General features: G+C 44.6%; 1 protein-coding gene across 3 annotated transcripts in view; it reads left to right on the top strand.

Moving 5' to 3' along the window:
• The window catches only part of LOC136446582 (acid-sensing ion channel 1C-like), a 396,318-nt gene that overhangs the window by 298,270 nt on the left and 74,078 nt on the right, over positions 1-23,970 (top strand). The window contains exon 1 of one of the 3 annotated variants that reach the window (XM_066445027.1): positions 22,113-23,399. The exons of the other annotated variants lie outside the window; for them this stretch is intronic. Coding sequence (XP_066301124.1) covers positions 22,461-23,399 — 939 coding nt within the window. The 5' untranslated portion in view covers positions 22,113-22,460. Of the gene's footprint in view, positions 1-22,112; positions 23,400-23,970 lie in introns of those variants that run through there. 3 annotated transcript variants of the gene reach the window in all.

Below are 23,970 nucleotides of genomic sequence, written 5' to 3'. Positions count from 1 at the left end.
TGCAAGCACGAGTAGTAAAAAATACTTTCCACCAATTTTTCACAGAAGGCAGATTTTCCCTGCAGTGTGTAGATATTCTGGCCTTCTCCCTCCAGCCTTTCCTCATGTTTGGGTGGAGTTTGGTGTCTACTCTTCTGGTGTAATTTGATAGCTCTGCTGTGATGTAATCCGAGTTGTCTCCCGTAAATGCTCCAGTGATAATTACAGACTTGCTTCTGACCTGGGAGATTTAGTGGGAGGATCGGCTGATGGCTGATAGACTGAGACCTTGTTCCTCCATCTGTGGCGATAAAGTGGCGAACTGCTCCCAATCCAATTTAGCTACACTTGTTTTTGTTCTGCGGCGAGAAAAAGATGCAATTTTCCATTCCCTCCCGTCTGCTCCAAGGAAACCCTCCGGAATTTCATACGAATTCCCTCCTTTCTACCTCTTCAGCCTCTAATCAGGAATTTCAGGCGGAATTTTCCTCCCAGCTTGTGCTTTAACTGTGGTGATATTCCGCAGTGCAAGGACAGAGGAATGGATTTTCAAGTCGTCAAGTCTCATCTTTATAGAGTAACTAATTGGATAAACTCAGCTTTATTTCTAGTGGACATAAAAGATCTGTGCATGGCTGGTGTCTGTCGATTTCCTCACTCCTGATCCCCCTTGCACCCTCAGAGGAGGGCCTGCATGGGGGGTCCCGACAACGCTCTACGCTAAATTCGGAGGGCCAGCTACGTAATACGCTAAATTCAGAAAGCCTCCCTACGCTCTACGCTAAATTCAGAAAAGCCTCCCTACGCTCTACGCTAAATTATGGAGTGGTCGGTAACGCTCTACGTAAAATTAAAACGGCCGATTACGCTCTACGTAAAAGGGGCATGCAGGCCCTCTCAGAGATGTAAAAATCACCCGCCACGATGTAAAAAATTGTAAGAAGGGTGGTGATATGCCGGGGTTCTTTTGGGATGCTTTAGAGGATGCTGCAAAACTAAAGGAAGTATGACTGAAGTTTTCTGCATCATGCAGGAATGGCAGAGAAACTTTCGGTGTTTGAGTGATTTCCTCTCTCCTCAGCATGCTTCCATGATGCACCGGGGCTGTCCCCAGCTTGATATCTTTTTCTGTCGCACTCATTGTTTGGTAACCGATTTTGTAATTTTCATTGTTGAATGTGTCATTTTAAGCTAGAAACAAAATACATTTTCCTCAGTTCTATATCACGAAATGGATATTTTTTTTCGTTCCAAGAAGCAAATTTCTGTCCTTGGACGGAAGGACGGGTCCTGGAGACAGCACTCTGGGAGATCTCCTGCTACAACTGAAGTTTTAATTTCTGCATCATGCAGGAATGACAGATCTGAGAAACCTTCGGTGTTTGAGTATAAACCTGGTGAAAAGCAGAGGCTCCAAACCTGCCTGCCATGTCCCGTGGAACTGATACGCCGACTTTTGTGTGAGGAGTTGCTGTTTGAATGGGTTGGAGCCCGGACGTTGTATCTATAGGGAGAGAATCGGCCCTAAACAACCCGAGTAGTTCCGCCCTGTTTGCCTGAGATAAGAAAATTGCTGGTGCTGATTAGCATAAATTTGCATCAAAAGTCTGCTGAGTTCAGCAAGTTATCGTTATTTGCTTCCGAATTTCCCGTAAAAGATCAAGACATTGCCTTGAACTTTTTCCTGTGTCACCTATAGATTTGTTATTCTTGACTCGTTAATTGTAACTTAATTTTAGTTAATTTGACGGTCACTAATCAACTGCTAAAATTTCATTATCGCAAATATTGATCACTAATATTTGAGACAATAATGTTTGTTCCCACCGTTAAAATTAAATGCACTGAACTACTCCCTTTTCCCCCAACCGCTAAAATTACCGACCGCTATATTAAAGTGATTTACAGTATTGTGACATGAAAGGTTTGTTGTGGACATAAGATTATGTCTAGTCATGTGTGTTTCATTGAGCAATTGATAGACACAATATTTTAATTGAGGAGCAGACTGCACATATCTTAAAGAAGATTGCATTCATCTTTAAAAGGCGCCGCCAGGCGATATGTATTTTTGGTAAAACAAATAAACAAATAAAACAAAACGAATTAAGCAGACTGCATACATCTTTTATAATTATGACAAAGTTTATTGCAAGTACAAGCCTGAGGGCTGATTGCAGGTACGAGCCACGCATACAATAATGAAAATTTTTATGATATTAAGGGCTATATCCAATGTACATGGTGCTAGCTTTGTTGGTTTTAACTTCTTCTTTTTAGGTATTGGCAGACAAATATACCTACGTCTTTTAATATCATATGTGGGTTCTTTGATTTTAAAAGTATACTGTTATTTCATGGTCAGGAATAGTGGGAAAGTCAGAATGAATTTTGGACACGCTTGTACATAATTGCTTACGTTCTTATATCCTCATAAAATGTTGAGATGCATACAACTTTAAGCAGATTGAACACACCTAAACCAAACAATAGAATGTCCGTTGGTAGTGAAGATTGTGTTTTGTGCTGCTCCCCATGCTGTCAGTCTCGTCAGTTCTAAAGTGCTCATTTTGCTCCTGGCAGGAAACTGGCAATTAATCCCGGCTAAGACGCATTTATACATTATATCCTGAGTTTCCGGAAAATGAAAGTTCTTCTTGCACAACTAGGGACTTTCTTGCCGGCACGAGTCTTAAAGTTTCATAATGTTGAAAACCTTTAATTTCTTAAAACAAAGAATCTGCAGTTACATGTAACTTTTGATACCTTAAGTTACTTTAACAGTTCAGAACAAGTGTCGTTAGGAACCTTATGTTTTGCACATGCCACAGTATTATTGCTACATTCTGTACAAGGTTCAGTATTGTTGCAACATTCTGCAAATTGCTACTTCAGGTTTAGCCTCGACTGTTTCCTCCATTTCCAAACTTGGGAGAGAATAAAAAGATTTAAAAAACTCTACTCTATCATTGCTACATTCAGTACAGGGCTTTGTATTGTTGCAACATTCTGCAAATTGCTACTTCAGGTTTAGCCTCGACTGTTTCCTCCATTTCCAAACCTGGGGGAGAATTTAAAAAAAGAAACCCACTCTGCTCTATCATTGCTACATTCAGTACAAGGCTCAGTATTGTTGCAACATTCTGCAAATTGCTACTTCAAGTTTAGCCTAGACTGCTTCCTCCATTTTCAAACTTTGGAGAGAATAAAAAGATTTAAAAAACCTCAACTCTATCATTGCTACATTCAGTACAAGGCTCAGTGTTGTTGCAACATTCTGCAAATTGCTACTTCAAGTTTAGCCTAGACTGCTTCCTCCATTTTCAAACTTTGGAGAGAATAAAAAGATTTAAAAAACTCTACTCTATCATTGCTACATTCAGTACAAGGCTCAGTGTTGTTGCAACATTCTGCAAATTGCTACTTCAGGCTTAGTCTTGACTGCTTCCCCCATTTCCAAAGCTGGGAGAGAATAAAATAAAAACAATTGGCTGGAGGAGCGTTCTGATCCCTTTTCATTACGGGCGTCTCGGCAAAGCTCCTCATCTTAAGTTGGGGGCTTAAGGAAGCCCAACGGACGGGAGTCTGATCGGAATCTCGCCTTTCGGGTCCTTTATTTCAGGCAAATTGCTCCCCGCATGGCAATCGTGCTGCGACTCGCCCTGATGCTACTAATGGGGGGGGGGGGGGGCAATATCATTTGTTGGTTCTCAGACCTACAAAAGAGGCCTGAAGAGTGGAGGGAAAGTCTGTACTAAATAATTACCAATAAACCAACATCAGAACAGAGTCTGAGGGAAAGTCTGTACTAGATGATTATCAACATGAAAACAGAGCTTAATCCAAATAAAAACGACATGAAAACAGAGTCTGAGGGGTAAGTCTGTACTGAATAATTGCCAATCAGCCAATAAACCAACATGAAAACAGTCTCAGGGGAAACTGTACTAAATTATCAACATGAAAACAGAGTTTTAAATCAACAAACCAACATAAAAACAGAGTCAGAGGGAAAGTCTGTAGTAAATTACTATTGACATGAAAACAGGGTCTAAAAATTAGGGGAAAGTCTGTGCTAAAGAATCTTTAGAATGAAAAGTTAAAAGTCTGAGGGAAAGTCTGTACTAATGAATCTTTAGAGTGAAAAATTAAAAGTCGGAGGGGCAAGTTTGTGCTAAAGAATCTTTAGAATGAAAAGTTAAAAGTCGGAGGGGCAAGTTTGTGCTAAAGAATCTTTAGAATGAAAAGTTAAAAGTCTGAGGGGAAAGTTTGTGCTAAAGAATCTTTAGAATGAAAAGTTAAAAGTCTGAGAGGAAAGTCTGTGCTAAAGAATCTTTAGAATGAAAGTTAAAAGTCTGAGGGAAAGTTTGTGCTAAAGAATCTTTAGAATGAGAGTTAAAAGTCTGAGGGGAAAGTCTGAACTTTGGTGTGTCATCTGATCCCTCCGCCCTCCGTCTTCATGTTTGCCTCTTGTTGAATTTTATTTGAAACAGGGAACTTAGCTGGCGTGGCCTAAGCACTCACACACACAATGGACCATTTTGTCGTATCCTACCTCACCATATCGACCCAGCGGTACATTGCCATGACAACTGGCCGAGATTTACGCCAGTGGGAATGTTTCCCGGGACGCGGGGATGAATATCCCGTCAGGAGAGGTATCAGGTTACAGGATTTAACGAAGGCTTTTGTTCTCACATGTTACCATTCTAGTCAGCTTGCTTTTTGATGTGTCTTTTTTGTTTGTGTCAATATTCTAGCAAACAAAGTGTCTGTTTGTTTGAGTTTCCCCATATTTTAGCAAAAAATAACTAACAAAGCTACGGATGGATTGTGATGGTGGTGGGTGGGAAGACAAAAGTCAAGGTCGATGATGGGCTTCAAGATTGTTATCGATGATGATAATAACCAGAGATAATTGTAAAAAGGTTGGTGTAATATAGGCACAGAGAGGCCCAGAATGGGGTTTCTGGAGACATGTTATTGTAATATAGGCCCAGAGAGGCCCAGAATGGGGTTTCTGGAGACATGTTATTGTAATATAGGCCCAGAGAGGCCCAGAATGGGGGTTTCTGGGGACATGTTAGTGTGATATAGGTGCAGAGAGGCCCAGAATGGGGGTTTCTTGAGACACCATGGTGTAATATTGGTGCCGAGAGGCCCAGAATGGGGGTTTCTTGAGACACCATGGTGTAATATTGGTGCAGAGAGGCCTAGAATGGGGGTTTCTGGAGACATGTTAGTGTAAGACAGGCCCAGAGAGGCCCAGAATGGGGTTTCTGGAGACATGTTAGTGTATTGAAGGTGCAGAGAGGCCCAGAATGGGGTTTCTGGAGACATGTTAGTGTAATATAGGTGCAAAGAGGCCTGGAATGGGGGTTTCTGGAGACATGTTAGTGTAGTATAGGTGCAAAGAGGCTCAGAATGGGGGTTTCTGGAGACATGTTAGTGTAATATAGGTGCAAAGAGGCCCAGAATGGGGGTTTCTGGAGACATGTTGGTATGATATAGGTACTGAGAGACCCATGAAGGGGGTTTCTGGAGAAACATTGGTTTAATGAATGCAGGAGTAATGTAGCATGTATCGTTAATCCATGCGGACTCAGGATGGGGGTCAATACTCAATGATATGCAGTAATAATCAGCAAAACAGCCCGGGGGGAAACTCCTCACTTCACCCGTGGTGCAGACAAAATCTGCCGCTAAACTTGCCACAAAAAGTGCCACAAATTATCTCACAAAACTGCCACAAAAGTGTCCCGGGGGAGACTGCTCGCTTCACCTGTGGTGCATGTAGACAAAATCTGTTGTGAAAACTGCCACAAAATCTGCCACAAACTATGTCACAAAAATTGCCACATTAAATTATGTCACAACAGAAATTGTTCTGAGGGAGCCTGCTCACTGCACTAGCAGTGCATGGAGACAAAATCTGCCACAGAATCTGCCACAAACGACATACATGTCACAAAAATCGCCACTAAACCTGCCTCCGTTTCTGAGAATTGTGCTGCTTATGCCAAGAAAATACGTAACATCGTCATTAAACATGACCTTCATCAGTGTAAACAACACAAGACCATATGTTGTAAACAGCTCACGACCATATATGGTGTAAAGAGCTCACGACCTTATATGGTATAAACAGCTCACGACCTTATGTGGTGTAAACAGCTCACGACCTTATATGGTGTAAACAGCTCACGACCATATATGGTGTAAACAGCTCACGACCATATATGGTGTAAACAGCTCACGACCTTATATGGTGTAAACAGTTCACGACCATATATGGTGTAAACAGCTCACGACCATATATGGTGTAAACAGCTCACGACCATATATGGTGTAAACAGCTCACGACCATATATGGTGTAAACAGCTCACGACCATATATGGTGTAAATAGCTCACGACCATATACGGTGTAAACAGCTCACGACCATATACGGTGTTTGTCTGTTTTATCTGGTGGCTCATGTTAATGTTATTTCATGCATTGTTATCTGTATCTATTCAGTAATCCAGTAGTAAAGACTCAATCATATTCTTCTATCTGCTGGCTAATGTCAGTTTAAAGACATGAGAATAGGGACAGATGAGACGCCGGGGGAGGCATAGAAAGTTCTTAAGTTGCAGACAAGCAGTAAAAGTTGGCCGGTTGTTATGGCTGTGGCCTTGGACTGACTGTTTAGTCGATACAGCGGGATTTTGTTGAGCTTCGCGGGACACAAAAGACATTTCTGATCACCCCATGGTCGTTTGGCACCAGTGGCTTTGCCATTGCTCTGGTTTTAATGTGCGTAATATCAATACAAGCTGGGCGCATCGCTCCACTAGCAAACTGCTCAATTTGGCACCGGACCAGCCCCGGCAACTGGTGCCGTGGGACACAGGATCTATGGGGCTCTATAGAACTGTAGATGCTCCTGCGGTGTTCTGTAGAACTGAAGATGTCCCTGTGGTGTTCTATAGAACTGTAGATGTCCCTGTGGTGTTCTATACAACTGTAGATGTCCCTGTGGGTTTTTATAGAACTGCAGATGTTCCTATAGTGTTCTATAGAACTGATGATGTTCCTTTGGTGTTCTATAGAACTGAAGCTGTCTCTGTGGTGTTCTATGGAATTGTAGATGTACCTATTGTGCTCTATAGAACTGAGCCTAGAATTCTTAAGAACTCGTCCTTGCTTTCCACCTTGCTTCTCCTCGACAGCTGCAACAATCTTAAACTTACTGCTTTCAATCTTGTAGATGTATTTCCCAAGACACATGTACGACTTATCTCCTCTTATCTGCTGTTATCTGATTGAAGAATCGTTCTTGTGTCTTGCCTGCTGGAAGGCGTTAGCAGGTTTACTTAAAGACGTTGTTGGCCTTGAGGCACTGCTGTTAAAGTGATATCCGACGTCTTAATCAGCAGCCTTAAGGAGGTGGCAGAGAACTTGACTGTGTGTTTCTTGTTTAATTGAAGATGTTGCGAGTTTCTTGGCTGATTGCGGAGTTCCAGGAAGCTGATTTCCCAGAAGTTTAATCAGGCTGCGAGGAGGTGATCTTCTCCTCCCGGCAACTCTGCCTCTGAAGCGTCGTAAAACAGCCGCGACGTCGCTTCTGAAGTAATTTAAAACTTTAATATATCAGTACTTAAGGAGCAATTTCTCCTGTCTGAGGAGGTTTGAGATGTTCTTAGTTATTCTCCAGGAGAGATCGTAATCTTGGTTTCTGGTCGAGTGGAGAAAACAGGAGGAGGAGGGCTGGGAGCAATGTAAGATCTTGTTATAGCAAATAACTAAACTAGACTCCAGAACTTTGCATATACAAACAGCTAAGCTACACTCTAGAACTAACAAACAGCTAAACTAACTTAGCTTGAAAGTTCATCTGCGTTGGTAGAAATTATTCTGATACAAGTTTTAACTGTAACTTACTCCTTGACAAAGACCGGTTTTGTACAGTCAAAAATTTAAGTAAGTCCAATTTTTGTGTTGGAAATTACAGTTAAAATTTGTTTCAAAACAGCTATACTACAAATGGTATGTTTACTTCATTAATCACCAATTAGAAATACCTTTCATTATGCTCAATTTCTCTGTTGTGTCTCCCACTACAAAACAAACAACATGTAAGAATAGCCCATAATGAAATGTTGTCATACCTGAACCTACATGTAATTCACATGATTGTGTTGCTTTGCTCTACAAGACTCAGCCCAAAATGCTTTATTTAAAAGTCTTGCCTTGTCTTGAGACGTTGTGTCCTTGGGGGAAAGTGGCTGGTGCTGGATATTAGTGGGCAGATTAATTCCCCTCATCATGAATCTCCCCCAACCCTCTCTACCTGACAGTAAAGCATGGGGCCGGGGAGTGACCAAGGGTTCTATAGAACTGCAGATGTCCCTGTGGGGTTCTATAGAACCGTGGATGTTCCTGTGGTGTTCTATAGAACTGTGAATGTTCCTGTGGGGTTCTATAGAACCGTAGATGTCCCTGTGGGGTTCTATAGAACTGTGGATGTCCCTGTTGGGTTCTATAGAACTGTAGATGTTCCTCTGGTGTTCTATAGAACTGTGGATGTTCCTGTGGTGTTCTATAGAAATGTGGATGTTCCTTTGGTGTTCTATAGAAATGTGGATGTTCCTGTCGTGTTCTATAAAACTGATGATGTACCTTTTGTGTTCTATGGAACAGTAGATGTTCCTATAGTGTTCTATATGCTTTATCTAAAAGTCTTGCCTTGTCTTGCGACGTTGTGTCCTTGGGGGAAAGTGGCTGGTGCTGGATATTAGTGGGCAGATTAATTCCCCTTGTCATGAATCTCCCCCAACCCTCTCTACCTGACAGTAAAGTATGGGGCCGGGGAGTGACCAAGTCAGCGGATCGATGCCGGGTTCTTTGATGGAGTTTCTTCATTTCCTTTAAGTGCGCGGCTGTGTCCTGTCAATACTGGGCAGCAGCTCCATTAGTGAGACATGCCAATAGCACACATGACGTCTGCTTTCTTAATAACGTTATTGAGCTGGACATTCCGGATACAGGAGATGCCAATAGCACATGATGTCTGCTTTCTTAATAACGTTATTGAACAGGACATTCCGGATACAGGAGATGCCAATAGCACACATGACGTCTGCTTTCTTAATAACGTTATTGAGCTGGACATTCCGGATACAAGGGGATATAAAGCAAGCATCTCACTGGACGCACGGCACGTTAGCAACCTCGCTGCAACCAAGCGATTGGACGAATCTTTCTACGCTTTATGAGTTTTGTTGTCTTTGTTGTCGTACTTGTACATTTTGAGGATATTCCCATTATAGAGTCAAGGGTAACATAAATCTAATTTAGGTCTCAGTGAGGTTGCCAAGTGTTGCAGTCCAGTGAGACCTACACTTATCTGTCTTAATACAAGGGCATATAGCTAACCTGTTAAAAAATAACCACATGTCAAAAGCTGCTTGCGGAGAAAATATAGGTTACTGAGAGAGGGGCCTTACAAGGGCTTCAGTCTTTTTCATGTTTTATTGCAATTAGAGATTGCAAACCTCAATCCCTTGGCAGAACATGCAGAATTACAGTGCTCCCTCTGGTAGAATATAAAGGAACTGCACAGCTCCCTCTGGTAGAATATACAGGAACTGCAGTGCTCCCTCTGGTAGAATATACAGGAACTGCAGTGCTCCCCCTAGCAGAATGTGCAGAAACTGCAGTGCTCCCTCTGGCAGAATATAAGGAAACTGCAGCAGAACCTCACTACTACTGTTTCAGCACCAGGGACAGCATCAGTTCGTAAAAGAGATGTACAGTGTCATGCAAATGGCTGTTTCGGCACTAGGAACAACCTGAAGCATATTTAGACCATTATAAGCAATATTGTGGCACACTCGGACACTTGCAGGCATTGTACAAGACTTTGTATAAAACTGTACAAAACATTGAATAAAAAGGCTCTTTGTACACAACCAAGCTTCTTATTCCACCAACATTTTGGTGACTGTCACTTTCCTCATGGCTGTTGTGACTGGTTCACATTGCACTGCTAAAATAAAGTATTAGCAAATATACACTTGGTTGCAAACAGAGAGTATTTTTATTCAGTGACTTGCCAACCTGATGAACTATTCATGGATGTACAAAACATTGTTATTTGAGACTGACCATGCTGTCCCTTCTTCCACATGTGCTGTCCTGCCAACTGCTGTGCTGATCTCTTGCTGTTCCATTCAAATGACCTCTGCTGTGCCGTTCCCTGCTGTCCTCCTGTGCTGTCTGATGGACAACTTCCCATCCCTGCACATCACAGGTAAGTCAAACCTGTTGTTTACATTGTGAGGAAAATGTGCCTGTAAGTCTTAATTAGGGGCCATCTTAGAACAAATAATGGATATAGATGGCCCATCTCAAAATGCACACTGCTTGGAGCTCTTGTCAGTTTGCCTCCTGCAGTAACACTGGCCCCATGGGGTCCTCTTTTCTGACACAATGGCGGGGGGGGGAGTCCTCAGTTCTGAATAAATGGGGGTCCTTAAATCTGAACAAATGGGGAGAAGGGTCTCAATTCTGAACCAATGGGGGGCCCTCCATTCTGAACCAATGGCGATGCTCCATATGAACCAATGGGGAGAGGGGGTCTCAATTCTGAACCAATGGGGGCCCTCTGTTCTGAACCAATGGGGTGTATTCTGTTCTGAACCAATGGGGTGTCCTCCATTCTGAACCAATGGGGGGGGGGGGGGGGGGGGGGGGTCCTCAATTCTGAACCAATGGGGGGGGGGTCTCAATTTTGAACCAATGGGGTGTCCTCTGTTCTGAACCAAAGGGGGGGTCCTTAATTCTGAGTCAATGGTGATTCTAAATTTTGAACCAATGGGGTGTCTTCCATTCTGAACGAATGGGGTGTCCTCAATTCTGAACCAATGGGGTGTCTTCCATTCTGAACTAATGGGGGGTCCTCAATTATGAACCAATCGGCTGTCCTCAAAGTTTTTCACCCCAAGTAAGTTACAAGTAGTGTGGTTACTTATCTATTGTTAGTAGAATGTAGATTGACACTTTATAACTCTCTATCCATGCACAACACAGATAAGTAAAACATTTGGTTTACATTGTGAGAGTCATGTACCTGTGACCATGGTTAAGAATGTATTATACAACTAAGCCATTGTTGCACTTTATACACCAATGCAATTTATGTGTCCCTCCTTCATACACCCAGGTAATACAGACAAGTCCACATTTCCAATTTATAGATATTTAACTATTGATTATGAGACATATTTACAACATCACAAAGAAGCAAGCAGTAGTCAAATTCACTTCCTGGACTACTTGTGCTAGCTTGACAATGTATTGTTCTATCTGTAAACTATTATTTTGCTTGACCCATACTCAATGCAGTTGGCATAGTACTGTAGTTGTAGTCCACTGTGTTCTGCCGCTGCAGTGGTTTGAACACCCTGCAGCTGCAATCAGTGTTTCTTCAAGTCTTTCCACTTTGTCCGGTTCATTGCTAGCCCCCTTAGCTCCCATAGTTTTCTTTCTGACTGCAACAGTCCCAGTCCTCTTTCTTTTAGGTCTGCCCTCAGCAGGCTCAGTAGGTTGCTGTATAGGGTAAACTGTAGGAGTAGTCCACTGTGTTCTGCTGCCACAGTGGTCTGGATACCCTGCAGCTGCAGTCAGTGTTTCTTCAATTCTCTCCAGTTCATCGCAAGCTCCCATAGTTTTCTTTCTGACTGCAACAGTCCCATTCCTCTTTCTTTTAGGTCTGCCCTCAGTAGACTCAGTAGGTTCTTGCAGTGTCTTCCTTTTCTGTGGGCATATATTTAAATGGTCTTCATTTTGTCCTAATTCATTTTAGTGACGCTGAAGAAGAGTGATGGATGTCACTCAAAACGTCCGCACTTAAATCTCCAAATTTTATCTAGTTGTAGAGTTTGATTTGACTTTATATATTGTTTACCTGGATGTCTGACCTTCATAAACGTACTATTTTCGGTGTAAATGGTCTTCATTCGCTCATTCATTATATGATATCCGGACGTCAACCCTCCTCCCTGATTAGGTGATAGATGTTTCACACCTGTAGTTATTTCTGTCCAAGGTTCACCCAGACAGATCTATCTAGATGATGCACCAGAGTAGGTGATGTGTCTTCATTAACCCCGAGGTCCTGAGAACCATTTTCTAACCCCTCCTCACACGTGGGATTCCTGATGCTGCAGTATCAGGTCAGCAGGTGGGCTGGTTTGGAAGTGTGATCCATCAATTAGATAGTGTTCTGCCATAAGGACCATCAATGACTCTGATAGCGCCCTACCATAAGGACCATCAATGACTCTGATAGCGTTCTGCCATAAGGACCATCAATGACTCTGATAGCGCTCTGCCATAAGGACCATCAATGACTAGTAGCGTTCTGCCATAAGGACCATCAATGACTCTGATAGCGCTCTGCCATAAGGACCATCAATGACTCTGATAGTGTTCTGCCATAAGGACCATCAATGACTCTGATAGTGTTCTGCCATAAGGACCATCAATGACTCTGATAGCGTTCTGCCATAAGGACCATCAATGACTCTCATAGCGTTCTGCCATAAGGACCATCAATGACTCTCATAGCGTTCTGCCATAAGGACCATCAATGACTCTCATAGCGTTCTGCCATAAGGACCATCAATGACTCTCATAGTGTTCTGCCATAAGGACCATCAATGACTCTGATAGCGTTCTGCCATAAGGACCATCAATGACTCTGATAGCGTTCTGCCATAAGGACCATCAATGACTCTCATAGCGTTCTGCCATAAGGACCATCAATGACTCTCATAGCGTTCTGCCATAAGGACCATCAATGACTCTCATAGCGTTCTGCCATAAGGACCATCAATGACTGATAGCGCTCTGCCATAAGGACCATCAATGACTCTGATAGTATTCTGCCATAAAGACCATCAATGACTCTGATAGCGTTCTGTCATAAGGACCATCAATGACTCTGATAGCGTTCTGCCATAAGGACCATCAATGACTCTCATAGCGTTCTGCCATAAGGACCATCAATGACTGATAGCGCTCTGCCATAAGGATCATCAATGACTCTGATAGCGTTCTGTCATAAGGACCATCAATGACTGATAGCGCTCTGCCATAAGGACCATCAATGACTCTGATATTATTCTGCCATAAGGACCATCAATGACTCTGATAGCGTTCTGTCATAAGGACCATCAATGACTCTGATAGCGTTCTGCCATAAGGACCATCAATGACTCTGATAGTATTCTGCCATAAGGACCATCAATGATTCTGATAGCGTTCTGCCATAAGGACCATCAATGACTCTGATAGCGTTCTGCCATAAGGACCATCAATGACTCTGATAGCGTTCTGTCATAAGGACCATCAATGACTGATAGCGCTCTGCCATAAGGACCATCAATGATTCTGATAGTATTCTGCCATAAGGACCATCAATGACTCTGATAGCGTTCTGCCATAAGGACCATCAATGACTCTCATAGCGTTCTGCCATAAGGACCATCAATGACTCTGATAGCGTTCTGCCATAAGGACTATCAATGACTACTAGTGTTCTGCCATAAGGACCATCAATGAGTCTGATAGCTTTCTGCAATAAGGACCATCAATGACAATAGTGTTAGTCATAAGGAATCACAATTTTAGAGTTAGCTTTCTGCCATAAGGAATCGCACTTAGTGTTTTCTAGGCAGGTTCAATTCTTAAGCAGTGACTGTCACTGACAGCGGATAATGTCTGAAACGTCTAACAGTTTACAAAATGTATCCAGTTGCTTGGGTAACTTTTGAGTTGAGAATCTGTATCTATATAGCCGGTATAACCGCCCTTCAGCATAACACACCAGCTTCGCAGGCAAGCGGGGCAGCAGCAGCTTGTTATATTGCACTCAACAACCTGTCACACCTGATCTTTGCACATCAAGCTGTAAGCACTGTTCAAAGCTATCTACTAAAGATGCTCTCTACCTGTATCTCTTACCTGCATTCATATTTCAAGGCTTCTATTGTTTTCTGGACAGGTTCATTTCATATATCATAAACATTACCTGCAACTGTGAACCATAGCCGTAACGGGGTTTCCAAGAGCATGCTTGTGCCAAGAATACCAATCACACAGACTATGTCACATAAGATGTGGAGCAAATACCCCCAGGTTTGGTCCTGGACTTGTAAAGTTATGGAGAGAAGCTGCCTGGGTCTACCCTGAAATGACTCAACTGATCCTTGAATAATTTCATACCGCATCTGTAAGCAGCAACGCCTGTGCTGCATTGCAAGCCCTTGCCAAACTGTTGTCTAATGTGGCATTAATGCCAGAAATACATATGCAGCACTAATGCTTGGTTAGTGCACACTGCCATGGTAATTTCATGGTAATTATGGCTGTCCAAAATCCAGCATTAATGCCCAATGTGCTCTGCTAAGGAGCGCGTAGTGCGGCATTAATGCTACATTAGACAATAGTTTGGCAAGGGAGGTGAACCAGTAAATAATTGCCCTGAGGAAAGTGATAAACGGTCACTGAAATGTGGGTTGAATAAATCTCTTGGCTGTGTACAAAGAGTATTTTTATTCAATGACTCTACTGGGGTGTGTGTTATACCCAAGAACGGTTATACATGCAGGCTATGTAGACACATTGCGATCATTATGTATTATGTCTGTGCATTGTATTTGTATCCAGGGAGCCTGAAAAACAGGTCAAGAGACCTGAGTGTGTCCGCTGGCTAAATGAATAAATGAAATGAAATACAGATACAGATACTTGTGTGTGGTTGGAGCACATCAAATCTGTCAGTTGTTCAGCAAACTGTTGGACAATCCCCTGACATGACACCATGATCTGTGTGGTCCTAGCCCATCAAATATGTCAGTTGTTGGGCGATGACGAACTCTCCGGCTCAGCCTGGAGACTCAAAGGTTTCCGCCTGTCTCATCAATAACCTCCAAGGTCGGGGAAATCGATCGTTGTCTGTCGGGGACAGGAAAGGTGTGCTGGAGGATAAGAGTAAAGCCTGGAGCTCAGCGGTCGTAATCGCAGGTACAAACACAGGTCCTTAAGCTGGTTATGGGTTCTAGCCCCACAGGCTGGGGGGTTATGGGTTCAAACTCCACAGGCTGGGTGGTTATGGGTTCTAGCCCCACAGGCTGGGTGGTTATGGGTTCAAAGCCCACAGGCTGGGTGGTTATGGGTTCAAGCCCCACAGGCTGGGCGGTTATGGGTTCAAAGCCCACAGGCCGGGTGGTTATGGGTTCAAAGCCCACAGGCTGGATGGTTATGGGTTCAAAGCCCACAGGCTGGGCGGTTATGGGTTCAAACCCCATAGGCTGGGTGGTTATGGGTTCAAAGCCCACAGGCCGGGTGGTTATGGGTTCAAAGCCCACAGGCCGGGTGGTTATGGGTTCAAAGCCCACAGGCCGGGTGGTTATGGGTTCAAAGCCCACAGGCTGGGTGGTTATGGGTTCTAGCCCCACAGGCTGGGTGGTTATGGGTTCAAAGCCCACAGGCTGGATGGTTATGGGTTCAAAGCCCACAGGCCGGGTGGTTATGGGTTCAAACCCCACAGGCTGGGTGGTTATGGGTTCAAAGCCCACAGGCTGGATGGTTATGGGTTCTAGCCCCACAGGCTGGGAGGTTATGGGTTCTAGCCCCACAGGCCGGGTGGTTATGGGTTCAAACCCCACAGTCTGGGTGGTTATGGGTTCAAAGCCCACAGGCCGGGTGGTTATGGGTCCAAACCTCACAGACAAGAGTTTTGCCTCATATGAATGGTCAGAGGGCATTGATTGCAAAACTTTCTCAGCTTGGCTGATGTGATCTCGGTGTGCTCTAGGTGTGAAACGATGCACGAATGAGGTTGGAACAAGCATGATCGAAGGCAGGATGGCTGGTATTCACACACTACCCTAATGCACAGGGTTGACATTTTCCTGCCTCTAACTTTGGATAAGAATGCAGGAACAGATGAGTTCTGCTCCACACGGATGGGCAGGACCATGAATAACACGGACGTCCCAGCGCTGCTGATGCGCTCGGGTCTGAAAGGATGCATGAATGGGGATGGAATGTTCTACAGTTGATGTAGGTTCTGATTTACAATAGAGGCATGGCAGCTTCTGCAATGCAAGAATGAAATAAAGGAAAATGACAAAAACCAAATCCTGTGTTAACAAATTGATAAACATTCCCAAAAGAAAAGGCCTGAGGAATGAATCTTTCTGTGCCATTGATGCACTTTTAGAGCGTGAAACGCTGCATGAAAGATTTTCAACCATTCTTTTCCAGGTTTAGATGGAGTTCATCCTTAATAACAGAATTATGACACTATATGGGATGCAAGGAGAATTATGCAAAGCTACCACGCTTACCTGTGATGGGAAATAATTAGCAAGAAAAAATTTGTGCCTGTATCTGAAAAATATTCTTTTGTTACACAATGTTTTGCTTCCTTGTAAATTTTTTTTTTTTACTGTAAATGTGAACTGTTTTCTATCGTCTTGGCAACAAGTATTGCATGCAAGGAAACAGTTGCTCATGCAACTGGATACAATTTTGGAAAATTGTCGCTTTGTTTTCACATGTACCTGGATGTCTAACCTTCATTGATGTACCAAGTATCCCTGAAGAAGAGTGATGGTTGTCACTCAAAATGTCCAAAAGTAACCTTTGAATCTTATCCAGAAGTAGGAATTGAATTGTGTTTGGATATTGTTAACCTGGATGTCTATCCTTCATCAACTTTTGGCAATTTTGAGAAAGTTGGTCTTCACTGAGTCTCTCTTTCTCAGCTGCGCACCGCAGCCTATAAGGGCCTGTTCACACTTGAGTTTCGTGTTGATACGTAATACAGAACTCCTACGTAATTGAATATAGGAGAAGCGGGAACGGGCTCTAAGCAACTTTAGTGAAACTTCACAGTTTATGGGGGAAAACTGGCTCCATTTAGAGCCGACATCAGTCATGTAATGTGCAGAAGGTTATGGTTATTAGCGCTCTGTCGACAGCCGACGGCGGTAATTTGATTCCCGCTGGTTTTAATCGTGTTAGAGCCAGGAAATAACAGGACGGGGGAGGTGACAGCAACCTCATGTCACAAACAGGATGGTGGAATTATGGAGGGCTGCAGGATTTACTGTACTAGTTCTGGGAGTTTCTGCTTCATTTTTGGCCCAGTCAAAAGCTGGCTCCATTATGAGTCTTAGTGGTGTTTTGTGTAAATTTGTCCAGGACAAGTTAGTTTAGAGTTGATCCCCAGTGTGAGTTTTAGTGGAGTTGATCCCCAGTGTGAGTTTTACTGGAGTTGATCCCAGTGTGGGTTTTAGTGGAGTTGATCCCCAGTGTGAGTTTTAGTGGAGTTGATCCCCAGTGTGAGTTTTAGTGGAGTTGATCCCCAGTGTGAGTTTTAGTGGAGTTGATCCCCAGTGTGAGTTTTAGTGGAGTTGATCCCCAGTGTGAGTTTTAGTGGAGTTGATCCCCAGTGTGAGTTTTAGTGGAGTTGATCCCCAGTGTGAGTTTTAGTGGAGTTGATCCCCAGTGTGAGTTTTAGTGGAGTTGATCCCCAGTGTGAGTTTTAGTGGAGTTGATTCCCAGTGTGAGTTTTAGTGGAGTTGATCCCCAGTGTGAGTTTTAGTGGAGTTGATCCCCAGTGTGAGTTTTAGTGGAGTTGATCCCCAGTGTGAGTTTTAGTGGAGTTGATCCCCAGTGTGAGTTTTAGTGGAGTTGATCCCCAGTGTGAGTTTTAGTGGAGTTGATCCCCAGTGTGAGTTTTAGTGGAGTTGATCCCCAGTGTGAGTTTTAGTGGAGTTGATCCCCAGTGTGAGTTTTAGTGGAGTTGATCCCCAGTGTGAGTTTTAGTGGAGTTGATCCCAGTGTGAGTTTTAGTGGAGTTGATCCCCAGTGTGAGTTTTACTGGAGTTGATCCCAGTGTGGGTTTTAGTGGAGTTGATCCCCAGTGTGAGTTTTAGTGGAGTTGATCCCCAGTGTGAGTTTTAGTGGAGTTGATCCCCAGTGTGAGTTTTAGTGGAGTTGATCCCCAGTGTGAGTTTTACTGGAGTTGATCCCAGTGTGGGTTTTAGTGGAGTTGGTCCCCAGTGTGAGTTTTAGTGGAGTTGATCCCCAGTGTGAGTTTTAGTGGAGTTGATCCCCAGTGTGAGTTTTAGTGGAGTTGATCCCCAGTGTGAGTTTTACTGGAGTTGATCCCAGTGTGGGTTTTAGTGGAGTTGATCCCCAGTGTGAGTTTTAGTGGAGTTGATCCCCAGTGTGAGTTTTAGTGGAGTTGATCCCCAGTGTGAGTTTTAGTGGAGTTGATCCCCAGTGTGAGTTTTAGTGGAGTTGATCCCCAGTGTGAGTTTTAGTGGAGTTGATCCCCAGTGTGAGTTTTAGTGGAGTTGATCCCCAGTGTGAGTTTTAGTGGAGTTGATCCCCAGTGTGAGTTTTAGTGGAGTTGATCCCAGTGTGAGTTTTAGTGGAGTTGATCCCCAGTGTGAGTTTTGCTGGAGTTGATCCCAGTGTGGGTTTTAGTGGAGTTGATCCCCAGTGTGAGTTTTAGTGGAGTTGATCCCCAGTGTGAGTTTTAGTGGAGTTGATCCCCAGTGTGAGTTTTAGTGGAGTTGATCCCCAGTGTGAGTTTTAGTGGAGTTGATCCCCAGTGTGAGTTTCAGTGGAGTTGATCCCCAGTGTGAGTTTTAGTGGAGTTGATCCCCAGTGTGAGTTTTAGTGGAGTTGATCCCCAGTGTGAGTTTTAGTGGAGTTGATCCCCAGTGTGAGTTTTAGTGGAGTTGATCCCCAGTGTGAGTTTTAGTGGAGTTGATCCCCAGTGTGAGTTTTAGTGGAGTTGATCCCCAGTGTGAGTTTTAGTGGAGTTGATCCCCAGTGTGAGTTTTAGTGGAGTTGATCCCCAGTGTGAGTTTTAGTGGAGTTGATCCCCAGTGTGAGTTTTAGTGGAGTTGATCCCCAGTGTGAGTTTTAGTGGAGTTGATCCCCAGTGTGAGTTTTCAGTAGAGTCAAATGTTCAGTTTCTCACTCTGGTTTGTCTCCTGTGTGGCTGAGGGTCCCTCCCCACTGTGGAAAGTGAAAGTGTGTGGCTGAGGGTCCCTCCCCATTGTGGAAAGTGAAAGTGTGTGGCTGAGGGTCCCTCCTACTGTGGAAAGTGAAAGTGAAAGTAAAAGTAAAAGTTTGTGGCTGAGGGTCCCTCCCCACTGTGGAAAGTGAAAGTGTGTAGCTGAGGGTCTCTCCCCACTGTGAAAAGTGAAAGTGTGTGGCTGAGGTCCCTCCCCACTGTGGAAAGTGAAAGTGTGCGCCCGAGGGTCCCTCCCCACTGTGGAAAGTGAAAGTGAGTGACTGAGGGTCCCTCCCCACTGTGGAAAGTGAAAGTGAGTGGCTGAGCGTCCCTCCCACTGTGGAAAGTGAAAGTGTGTGACTGAGGGTCCCTCCTCACTGTGGGTGCTATCAGCCTTATCAGCATCAACAGAAACACTTTCACTTTATCACAAACACTTTCAATTTATCACGCAGTCGTTAAGATTTCTAACAGGAAGTTAATCTGCAGGAAACTGACTTGAGACGCAGTCATAAAATCAACTAGCGGGCAGAAACAATTTAACAAGTTGGTTAGTGATGATTATTTGTTGTCAGAAAAAGGCAAAAATGTTGGATAGTGTGAAGTATTGGCAGCGGCTACATCTTGAATAATTTGCTAGTGGTAATTAGTGGCCGGGATAGTTGAAAAATGGCCAGGTTAGTTATTAGGTGGTTGCCCAGCAATGGAGTGGGAGGTTGAGAGAGACCAGTGCAGTATTGTCAGGACTGGTGTCCCACCAGTACTCTGATTGGTGAGTTTTGTACAGTGATTTAGGCTGCAGTTCTTGTACAGTGATTTAGGCTGTAGTTTTTGTATTGTGATTCAGGCTTTGGTTCTTGTACAGTGATTTAGGCTTTAGTTTTAAATGTATAGTGATTTAGGCTTTAGTTTTAAATGTATAGTGATTTAGGCTTTGGTTTTTGTAGTGATTTAAGCTAATGTCAGCCAGTGATTTAAGCAGGCATTGTCTGTGCAGAAGACCAGAGCCATAGCACCATTACAGTCAGGTGAAAGTGAAAGTGATCGTTAGGCTTTAATTGTCCATTGTTTGTGCAGAACTCCAGGACCGTAGCGCCATTACGGAATGAATGGTTGTCGTGGTGATGAGGAAGGGGTAAGATTGCAGTTTTATGGGATTGTCTGCCGACGCCGGGCTTAAGCGACAGAGTAATGGTTCGTGACGTCTGCTGGCTATCAAACAGCAATATGCACCAAGGCCACAGGGAGGGGTGTGCCACACTAGAACGGGGGTGTCAGACTGTGCCACTTCAGAACGGGTATGTCGGGCTGTGTCACTCAAGAATGGGGGTGTGGGACAGAGTAATGGTTCGTGACGTCTCCTGGCTATCAAATAGCAATATTCACCAAGGACACAGGAACGGGGTGTACCACACAGGAATGGGGGTGTCAGGCTATGCCACTGCAGAACAGGGGTCGGGCTGTGCCACACAAGAACGGGGGTGTGGGACAGAGTTCGTGACGTCTCCTGGCTATCAAATAGCAATATTCACCAAGGACACAGGAACGGGGTGTACCACACAGGAATGGGGGTGTCAGGCTATGCCACTGCAGAACAGGGGTCGGGCTGTGCCACACAAGAACGGGGGTGTCAGACTCTGCCACCTCAGAATGGGGGAGTCAGGCTGTGCCACTACAGAACGGGGTGTCGGGTTGTGCCATCTCAGAAGGGGGGTCGGGCTGTGCCATCTCAGAACGGGGGTCGGGCTGTGTCGCCTCAGAATGGGCTGTGCCACCCTTAAACGGGGTCGGGGTATACCACCTCAGAATGGGGGTCTGACTGTGCCACCTCAGAGTGGGTGTCAAACAAGCCCACCTCAGAACAGGAGTGTGTGTGTGTGGGGGGGGGGGGGGGGGCAGTGTAGTGGTTATCAGTCAGACTTTGCCACCCCAGAACAGGAGTCAATTATTTGTAGAAGACAAAACGATGATCCATTCAAACACAGTTTAGTGTCAGGGAAGCAATGCACCCGTGTTGACAGGATGATGTTATCTGGGTTTGATCATCTGCCGACAAAATGCCTCGGCTGTGAGCGGGCGGGTTATTGGTCCCCATGGCAACAGCAGACCTCATCAACTCGGCCTTCAAGTATTCATTTTGTGATAGTAATGCTTTCGTTTGGAGCAGTAATGTTTTATTTTGGAGAAGCAAATTTTTTTTCTGAAGAGTAATGGTCTATTATGGAGTGGTTATGCTTTATTTTGCAGTGGTTATGCTTTATTTTGAAGCAGTAATGTTTTATTTTGGAGCAGTAATGTTTCTTTTGGAGTATACCTAGACTAAGTGATGCTTTATTTTGGAGCAGTAATGCTTTATTTTGGAGGAGTAATGCTTAAATTTAGATATGTAACAGGCAGTGTCATTATAGTGGGGCATTACTTAGTGGAAAATGTATCTAATAAAACGTATCTACTAGTTAGAGGTATAAAACAAAAATTAAACTGTTATTGACCTATTTGAGTTTTTGTCTAAAAACATGTGTGTGTCTGTATGATTGTGTGTGTGTCTGTCTGATTGTGTGTGTGTGTCTGTCTGATTGTGTGTGTGTCTGTCTGTCTGATTGTGCGTGTGTGTCCGTATGATTGTGTGTGCGTTTCTGACTTTGCACAAAGGGGGTGAATTCTGCCGTCTCTGACTCCTTCCTTGTTCATTAAACATGACTGCCATAAGATGCAAGATGCCAGACGAGCATGGTTTCAGATTACCCGAAAGTTTTACAATCTGATTAGCACTACCGTCTGAGGCTGGAGTTGGCATCTGAACTTTACTTACTCGTCCATCTGCATAATTCATGCCTAATGCGATAAACTTCTCAACAGCAGCAATTAAAGCTCTCTTCTCTACATGTTCATGACACAGTGTAGGATTTCTGCCCGCTCTAACAAGCAGGGACTGTTGTTGGGTTAGATGTTTGATTCCCGTTAGGACTTGTTGTTGGGTTGGTGGTTCGCTGCCCAGCAGAACTTCTTCATGGGCTTGGGTTCGCCGATGTGAGTTGTCTCCGTACAAACTCCTGAGTCCCGCAGAAGTGCCTCGTCGTAGATGTTCTTATGAAGAGAAGGTAGAAGGAAGGGCCTTTGGGTTGTTGGCAAGCGGATGCTAAAAGGTTGAGGCTACCTTCACCACAACAGTCGGTGAAGAGAAGACAGAAGGGCCTTTGACTTGTTGGCAAGTGGACAAGTGGACACTGAAAGGTTGAGGCTACCTTCACCACAACAGTTGCCGGGTGCACTACAGACTTTCCTTACTGCAGGGGCAACTACAGAGTTTGGAAAGGCAAGAAGTCGGGTTTCAGTGTCTGAAATTATGGATGTTGCAGCCTAGAACATCCCCAACCCAGACCTTGCCATGGCGAGTAAGGACTCCCCAGCGATGGACCCACTGGAAATCCTGGCTGCGCTGCAGAAGCAGGCAGACCTCAGCCCAAGCTCCAGTATAAGCAGCCGTATGAGTTCACCATTCACAACCGGTTCACCATACACAACCAACTCGCCATTCACAACAGGCTCACCATTTCAAACTGGTCCACCGTTTACAACTGGTCCACCATTCACAATGGCCTCACCCCGACCCAAACTGTGCTTTGACACCGCCGGCCAAACCACCTTCGGCCCAGCTGGCGCCACTTTCCTTCCAGCTGAAGCCATCATGTTTCCAAGGCAACATATCCTTCTGCACGGCATCCCGGCAACCAGACGTGTCGCCATGGACACCGTTGCTAAGGCCAGGGACGAGCAGGAAGAGGCCGATCTGAAACCGTCGAATTTCGTCCACTTCGCCAACAACTCGACGCTCCACGGGTTGAACAAGGTCTTCCCGGAGGATTCCCGCGGTCTGTGCGTGCAGCGTGCGCTGTGGTTGGTGGTTGTCGTGGCGATGATGTGCCTGTTCCTGTACTGGTCGCTGACGCACATCCTGGTCTACTTCAGCTACCCGGCCGTGACCAAGATAGACGAGGGCGACGAGTCCCAATATTTCCCCGCCATGACCTTCTGTAACATGAACAAGTACCGCCTGTCTGCCCTCACAAACTTGGACTTCTTCCACGTGGGTCGTTCCCTGGGTTACCTGCACCCCAACAAGTCCATCAAGGCACCGCAAAACCCCGACCTTGACCTGAACCGGGTGGATGCCATCCGCCGCCTGGCCGACTTCTCCGAGCTCGCCCCAAACACGCAGAATTTCAGCCTGGCCGAGATGCAGGACCGCACGGGACACCAGCTCACCGACATCGTGCGGAAGTGCAAGTTTCGTGGGAAACCCTGCTGTGTCAACATGTTCACTCCGGTAAGTAAGTACCTTTGGCAGGAAGTGCAAGTTTTGCTTCTGGTCCTGACTTTGAATCTGGATGTTGTTGCTCTTTTAACCCTCAAACCACCGTATGGGGTCAAAACTGACCCCAGGCGTATATCAACATGTGCCATTTTGACATTTCGAGTCGAAAACAAAATTCCCTCTACCAGTTTGTTTGTATGTATGTCTTATAACTTCTCACAAGTTTTTACCGAGATTGGCTCATTGTTGATTAAGTTATCCTAGAAAGTTTACGCATGGTCCGGTTGGGTCAAAACTGACCCCAGCAAAATCTGCACTCATATTCCATATTGTTTGATACTTGTCATCTAGTAACATGTATGATAAGGGTTATTATGATCATACAGTCAAACCTGTGTTAGCGGTCACCTGGACATAGCGGTCACCTGGCCATAGTGGTCACTTTTAGTCGGTCCCTTGGATTTTTCCCATTGACATAAGCATTAAGAATTAGTCTATAGCGGTCACCTGTCCAATGTGGTCTCGGTCAGCCAATTTTCGGTCCGGCCGCAACGGCAACACTGCCGATAGCGATCACTGCGCA

Source organism: Branchiostoma lanceolatum, chromosome 12, assembly GCF_035083965.1.
Source record: "Branchiostoma lanceolatum isolate klBraLanc5 chromosome 12, klBraLanc5.hap2, whole genome shotgun sequence".
Taxonomy (NCBI): domain Eukaryota; kingdom Metazoa; phylum Chordata; class Leptocardii; order Amphioxiformes; family Branchiostomatidae; genus Branchiostoma; species Branchiostoma lanceolatum.
The sequence above is the reverse complement of the archived record's forward strand: the minus strand, read 5'-3'. Positions and strand labels throughout refer to the sequence as shown.